Source organism: Neolamprologus brichardi, chromosome 6, assembly GCF_056152115.1.
Source record: "Neolamprologus brichardi isolate AB-2024 chromosome 6, ASM5615211v1, whole genome shotgun sequence".
Taxonomy (NCBI): Eukaryota; Metazoa; Chordata; class Actinopteri; order Cichliformes; family Cichlidae; genus Neolamprologus; species Neolamprologus brichardi.
Window position 1 is genome coordinate 24,455,693 of NC_142109.1, and position 7,608 is coordinate 24,463,300.

Below are 7,608 nucleotides of genomic sequence, written 5' to 3' on the forward strand. Positions count from 1 at the left end.
GATACCGATAATATGCAAAAATATGCAGTACAGTACACTCAAGCACTATTAAATATATGAATTCTAAGTACAGCTATCATTTATGCAATCTCTTTGCAATCAGTAATTTGTTTAACTCTGTCCAAAAATTGGGTTATCAATATTACACTTTGTGAATTACTTGTCATAAGTAATTTAGAGAATCATCATTAGATTTAAAGGTTCATCCTTTTACTGTTGTGTATACCTTCCCATTGTTGTTCTCTTCATTCAATAATGCATCCTTGAAATATCAAACACCATTTTGTCCTCACTACACCTCACCCCTTCTTTATTTTCTCTTTTACAGTGAATGGTGCTAGAAGTGTTGCAGTGACATGGTAAATGTGGCAATGTAAGACCTGCCCTTCAGTTTTTCCAAGTAGGTCCCATATTCTGAAACATTATCGAGTGAGACATAGGCACTTTGGAAATAATAATCGTATTCCATGTGTTCATGCAAGCTGTCCATGCACTTTTAAAACATGGAATGCACTATTAATTCATTTGAATAGATGCCACGTTGTTAAAAATAGTCATCATCAGTCACAGGGATGTGCATTTAGCTGTCATTTGTGTTCTTGTAAGGATCTTGTGTCTGAGAGAGATTACTGGACTCACATTAATGCACACTTGAAGAAAAATGATGTTGTAACTTGTATGTTTTTGGACTGCAAATTCAAAACAAACGTCTTCGGATCTTTTAGATCCCACAAGAGTAGGAAACACAGGTGTTATTCAGTAAAAAATCTTAAACCAGGAATAGTAGTATCAGACACAGTTGCTTATCCAGAATCTGCCTCCAGTACCTTTGATGAACACATTGGTGAGGATGCTCAGCCAGGTAGCAGTGCTGATGCTTCACATGACCTCCCCAATGTAATTGAGCACAGTTTGGCAGCAGCTTTATTAAAATTGGAACATTTTTCTAATGTACCAAGCAGAGCAATTAATGATTTTTTGGTAGAACTTCATCACTTAACTGACTGTCTCTCAAAATCTCATGCTGAAGGTGTTCTAGTGGACATTTTTAAGAAGAACAACCTTCAAGTTGACAGAGCTGTCATAGAGGAAATCACTTCTTCTCTGTGGTTAGCAAATCCTCTAAATAAAGCCATAGAAAAGGGTGGGCCATTGAGTTCTTCATATCAACGTAATCAATATTACAAGGAAAATTTTAATGTTGTTGAACCAGTTGAATATATTTTAGATGTGAAAGAAAACAAAACATTGCAGTATATTCCCATCCTAGAATCCCTGCGAGTGCTGCTGAGTAGGAAAGATATTGTGGACAAGATAGTTAGAATTCATGAAACACGAAGGGAGACTTTGATAGGAAAAGAAATTTTGTACAGGTCTTATAAGGATGGTCTGCATTGTAAGGAAAATACTTTGTTTTCAGGGGAAGAGCTAAGTTTATCCATAACTTTGTATGCTGATGACTTTGAGGTCTGTAACCCTTTGGGCACCTCCCGCAAAACTCACAAACTTTGTGCTGTGTACTGGGTACTGAATAATCTACCCCCAGATTCTCATTCTAATTTATCCTCAATTTTCCTGTGCATTTTGTGCAAAACTGACAACGTAAAATCATTTGGGTATGACAAGGTATTAGAGCCCCTATTACACGACCTAAGGTCTTTGGAAGTTGATGGAATTTTTGTCCCTCAACTGGACAAATCTCTGAAGGGGACAGTGCAGATTATTGCTGCTGACAATTTAGGAGCACATGGAATAGCAGGCTTTGTTGAGAACTTTACAGGCCCCTTCATTTGTCGTTTTTGTACAGCAACTGCTTCAGACATTCAATCACATGAGGTCAGGTCAGGAATTTTCATTCTCAGAACAAAAGAAACACATGAAACCCATGTCAGAGCAGCCATAGATAGTGGCACTAGCTATTTTGGAGTTAAAAGAGGCTGTCCTTTTACTGGAGCACTTTCTTATTTTCATGTTGTTAGTGGCTACCCTCCTGACATTGCCCATGATCTCTTTGAAGGCATTGTGCCTGTTGAAATAGCACATTGCCTCAAGTTACTGATATCAAAGAAGTATATCTCCTTGGATGATATAAACAATTCCATATTGCATTTCCCATACAAGTGGACAGACAAAACCAATAAGCCTCATACTTTGCCACAAAATCTTTCAAGCAGGAAAACCATAGGGGGCAATGCCCATGAAAACTGGTGCTTGTTAAGACTACTTCCATTTCTGATAGGCCCCAAAATCCCTGAACATGAGCCAGTATGGCAGGTCTTGTTGGATCTAAAACAGATTGTTGAGCTAGTGGTTTCTCCAGTTCACAGTGAAGAGTCTATTGCTTTCCTTGAGAGCAAAATTTCAGATCATCGACAAAGGTATCAAGAGGTGTTTCCTAACAACAAATTGCTGCCTAAACACCACTACATAGAGCATTACCCACAACTAATTCAGCTTTTTGGGCCTCTCGTGGGACTTTGGACCATCAGATTTGAGGCTAAGCACAGTTTCTTTAAAAAGATTATGAAACACACCAGTTGCTTTAAAAACGTCCCTCGGTCTTTGGCTGTGAAGCATCAGTTTATGATTGGTTATCACCTGTCCTCTCCAAGTATTGATAAACCACTGCTGGATGTGTCAGAAGCATCCACTGTCCCATTAGATGTTTTAAAGGAAGAGCTAGCTCAAGCTTTCAAACAGAGAAATCCTTTTGTATCTGAAATACACATTGCAAAAAATGTTTGTAGTAAGGGAATACAATACAGGCCTGGTATGATAGTGGCATATGGTTCTTGTGGTGGCTTGCCTGAATTTGGGGAAATCCATCAAATATGCATTTTGCAGCAGGGACTATTTTTTGTGTTAAAACTGCTGTGTGGATGGTATTGTGAGCATTATGGAGCCTTTCAGCTGACTCCATCTCCGGCACGAGAACTTGCTCTTGTGGAAGTCTCTGAACTGGCTGATGAATACCCACTGGCTGCCTATGCAGTTGGAGGTATGCAGATGGTGACCTTGAAGAGATCAATCTGTGTATTTGGGTAAGATCATTTAAAAATAATTGTGCTGGGTGATAAGTATGTTGTACTCCATGTTTAACCTTGTTTGCATGGGAAATGGTGATGGAATTGGCAACATCATGCACTGGTGGATGTGATTAAAGAAAAGGAAGGACTGTTGAAAAAGTGTGCACGGTGTAAAAAACGGTCTCTGCTGTCACATATAAATGTGTATGGGATTCCTTGGGCACAGTAACTGGTGTTTTTTTGTGTGTTATTAACTTAATGTCTTTACAATTTTGACAAGTTGATGTTAAGTTGTATTCGTGTTATAATGGTAAAATATGATGTTTGTTATAAAACTGATTGTAATTACATTTTCCTATTCTTTCCTAACAGACAGTGAAGAATGACCATGACAGCTCCAGCTATTCTCAGAGTTATCCTTGGACCAGACAGTAGTCAGAGGGTCATGATTTCTGCTGGTCTGCCTTCAACTGTTGCTGAACTGGAAGCTGAAATAAAGACTCAGTGCAAAATAATGGAACCCTTCCGATTGCAGTTCATGGACACACTTTTTGACAACGAATTTGTGAACTTAACTTCAATGGAAGAAATCCAAGACAAAGCGACAATCAAAATTGTATACACATCCTTCCAACCTCAAGACCAAGGTGAAGACACATTTTCTTTTCCATCAACCAGTGCTCTTGATGACACATCTACTTCTGGTGACAGCACCGTGATTCTTTCATCTCCAGAGTCTACATCATCACGGTCTTTGTGGCCAGATTTGTTCTGCATTCCCCGTTTCACATATGATGCTGAAATTAAGCTTGCGCAGGCCCATGTAGCTTTCAAAGAAAATGGGATGCTGCTGATCCCTGATCCAAAGCTGAAGTCCGACATTTTGGAGGGTTTAATACAGGAGGTAGTCAAGCACACAGTCTACCTCACAGACAGTAAGTTTGACCAAGTTGCAGAGGCACTCATCCTGAAGCATCCATGTTTAAAAGAAAAAGGCTCACACAGTGGCTATGCGGGATGGAAGTTAAGCCTCAAATACAAGTTATCAAACTACCGCACACATCTCCGCAAAATAGGATGTCCTGAAGTATGTGTGAATTCCTTTAAAAATAAGCCAGCTGAGAAATGTTCCCCTGCTTCTGCCGTTAAGCGACCAAAGAGGGGTGAAGTGGATTACTGCCCTTCTTTTCCACTTGGAGAAAGTGAACAGTCCCTTGAGAAGATGAGGGTTGAACTCCTTTCCGATGTGAAGAGGCGCAACAACAGAGAGACGGTCATGGATAAAATGAACAGAACATATGCATTGAGAAGACAAGAAGTCATTATTGATGCTCCCATGATCAGAAATGTACAAGAGAGATGGCCGGCTCTTTTCTTCCCAGCAGAGGTAATTTAAGTGCGGAAAAGAGGACAGCAAAAAAAAAAAAAAAATGCATTAACCCTCTCAGGCTCAAATTAAGTTTTTGTTGCTAATGCACAACCAAGTCCCGCAGTGGTACTTCTGAGTAAAAAAAACCTCATAAAATATGTATGTGGGGTAATCAGGTTGTTAGTTTTTAACTGTTGCAAATCGGCAACGCCTGCCTCGAGAGGGTTAACTAGTTGTGTCATAGATGTGTTGATGTGTAAAGGTAGTCCATATGGAAAAGATATATATAAATATTCTAAAGTTTGTATCTGTCTTGTGTGAAACTTGTATGAAAAGCATACAAGAGAGAAAACAGATATAAGATCCCTTGAAAAATTATATAAATGAAACTTGTATGTTTTGGATACTTACTAAAATAATATATGAAAGTGGCCACTTTCATGAGTAAATCATATAAGCCTTATGTGATTTACTATATCAAGCAAGCCAAATCTGATGCAAGTCTTTAATAAGTTTTTTCTATTTCTTTTTCATATGGGAGTGCTTGACTTTATTAGGCTGTGTGTCGATATATTGCATAGCAGAGTCCAGATGAAGAACTTTGCTCTATACCAGCCATTATTTTAAAATAATTTCATGTTGTTTCAGATAAACGCAGAGTTCAAGCGCATCACAACCATGACTTTACAGTCAAGGTTTATGTCACAGCTTGACTATCTCTCCGAAAGTCTCCTGAAAGTGTTTGCAACGCGATCAGGGGAGCAGGGCAGGAAGATAAAGGATGTAACTGCCATGATGACAGTAAGAACTTTTAAATTATTTAACTACAAAGTGTATATGCATTGCATTAGGTCAGTAAAAGATTTATACGTTGCATCCATTGGAAAGCTCAACTTTTACTTGTGAGTACCAATTCTACTGAAAGAACCCTGTCATTTTCGTCATGCATTTAGTGTCCCACTGTGAAAAATTGATCTTTTTTATATGATCTGGAAACTATTTAGTCCACTCCCTAAAAATCATGTCACACTTTTGAAAATTGTTTTGCTGGTGTTGCATGTTGATGACTGGTTCAAAAACTCTATATTATTTGTCTTTGATCACTTTCTTCTATGCTACTGAAAATTTATCTTTTTTTTTTCTTTGTTATAATTCTTAAGGATGACATTGATGCTCGAAGGGAGTCCCTCATCAGAGGACTGTGCTTCTATCTGAATGAAAATCCTGACATCTTGGTGCAGGAGTACATGGTGAGTGTTTTATGAGTAGATTGTGGCTTTGCAACATTTCAAAATGTATTCAGATAGCCATTTAATTCTCCTTGGACTAGGCAGGCCTAGTAGTCCTCTTTAATAATATGGCAAAGAGATTCTAACACTGAGATTAAAACAAAAGGTTAAACTTGTTCGCTACATCCCCTTTGTTTGAAAAAAAATTGCCCAACTGTGAGGCTGAAAGAAAATCTAAATTCTTCTGAGTGACATAACCTGGCTTGCTGGTGGCCCAATGTCTTTCTAACAAAAGACTAATGTAGACCTTGAATGCCCTTCATTTGAAATAAAAAACAAACAAACCTGTGTGTGTGTGTGTGTGTGTGTGTTCTATTTGTTGTTGTCTTTTTCTTTTAGAAACAGATCATGAATGGCAGCATGACAGGGCACTGCATATAAAAAAGAGGATTTGTCTAAAAAAGGAATCTTAAAGAAATGTTTTATCTTTAACCAGGACATGACCGAGGCCACTGCACTGACTGCTATAGAGAAAACAACGGTGGGCATTTATGTCTCCAGAGATACGCCAGGCAATGACTGTCCTGATGTTGGCATCATCATCGAGGGTGTGGTGGTTCTTCAGGATTTGGATAGTGTGGCCCTTGCAGTTGCCATGCTTTTTGGACTGTTTTACTCGTTGAACATGAGTTACCCATCACAGCTCCGCTACACCTTTGAGGTCATTCAGAAGGTGGTAATGGAATTGGATGCAACTCAGCTCTCAAGAAAAGCCCAAAATTTAAAGACAAAACTGCTCATGTAAAGAAAGTTCACTGTTGCTCTGCATGTGAGGTGGTTTGCTCTCTCACTTGTTCTTGTTCGCATTTTGGAGGTTCGATATCAACGACAAATCAGTGTTCACTATTGTGTGCTTTGTAAATGCCATATAGATGGGGCCTGGCTTGGTTTTGCTCTCTGTTCAAGTTTTCTAATTGACAGCATTTTTAGATTTTTGTTTATTTGTTTTTAAAAGTGAAGAAATGTAGGGTTATTCCCCCCCAAATAGTCCCATCATGGCTGTGTGAAACAACATTTTAGGTTTAATTCAGTTGGTGTAAGATTGCTTTGATGGTTTTGTTTTAAACCAAGATGTTGCAGTATGATCATTGCTAGAATTTTTGAAACTTTTTTTCGTATTTGTTAATTTTCTTTTAAGTCACTCTATCAATGTTATTTCTGTGGCTCTTTAATAAAGGTTTTGACTTGCAAGTGGTATTTTTTTCTTTTTTTAGTAATTAGGGCAAAATGCATAATGTTAATGATAAGGTTAATAGGTAGGTGTTTCCCAATCCAGTAATTTTAGAGTTAATGGTAACTAACATTATGTTAAATTATTTACAATTGTAATTGTTCATTTAATCTTAAAACCTTAAGCAGAATTTTTTTGTATTACTGTTCTCTTTCAAAAAGGTAACCTGTGTTTTTCTGTGTTTTGTCAAGTCAATCATGGCATAGACATTAGACCTTTTGGTTTAGTTTTTTTTTTCTCTCCACTCAGGTTACATTCTTGAAAGAGAACAGTGCGATATGTTATAAAGCTTACATTAAAAAATGTGTACTTGATACTAGAATATAATAACAAATTGTTAAACGAAGATAACGTGTAGTATTTAAGTGACCAATTAGTGTTGGGTAAAAGTTACTCAATAGTGTTGGATTAAAGTGAGAAAATTATGAAAGAATAAAATATTCCAAGACCTCAAATTACTTCAGCAGAACATGTCTCATTCACATTTTATTAACACAAAATTTATAGGTTTATTGAAAGCGAATAACTTGTGTTAATTTAACGCAATTTTTTCATTTGCTGCCAAAGCAAAGCATCTGTGTGCAACAAATGTCCACCATTGAATTAAGTAAATCTAACATGCTCTTTTTTTCAGTGTAGTGTAGTTACACTCAAAAGCACTTTGTGAGTTTTCCAGCTCTGTGGAGGTAGAAG

The 7,608-nt window shown here is 37.6% G+C and overlaps 1 protein-coding gene across 2 annotated transcripts; it reads left to right on the forward strand.

The window, feature by feature from the left end:
- Window positions 1–257: 257 nt before the first annotated feature.
- On the forward strand, window positions 258–6,869 carry LOC148102554 (uncharacterized). Of its 2 annotated transcripts, none has more exons than XM_087842574.1 (5): window positions 258–400; window positions 3,399–4,413; window positions 5,044–5,196; window positions 5,556–5,645; window positions 6,121–6,869. In XM_087842574.1, exons 2-5 carry the CDS (start codon window positions 3,409–3,411, stop codon window positions 6,427–6,429), a joined length of 1,557 nt encoding a protein of 518 aa, XP_087698700.1. In that variant the 5' UTR covers window positions 258–400; window positions 3,399–3,408; the 3' UTR covers window positions 6,430–6,869. The 2 variants fall into 2 exon arrangements, with proteins under 2 accessions (XP_087698700.1, XP_087698701.1); XM_087842575.1 differs by lacking the exon at window positions 258–400 and adding an exon at window positions 2,929–3,041.
- Window positions 6,870–7,608: the final 739 nt, after the last annotated feature.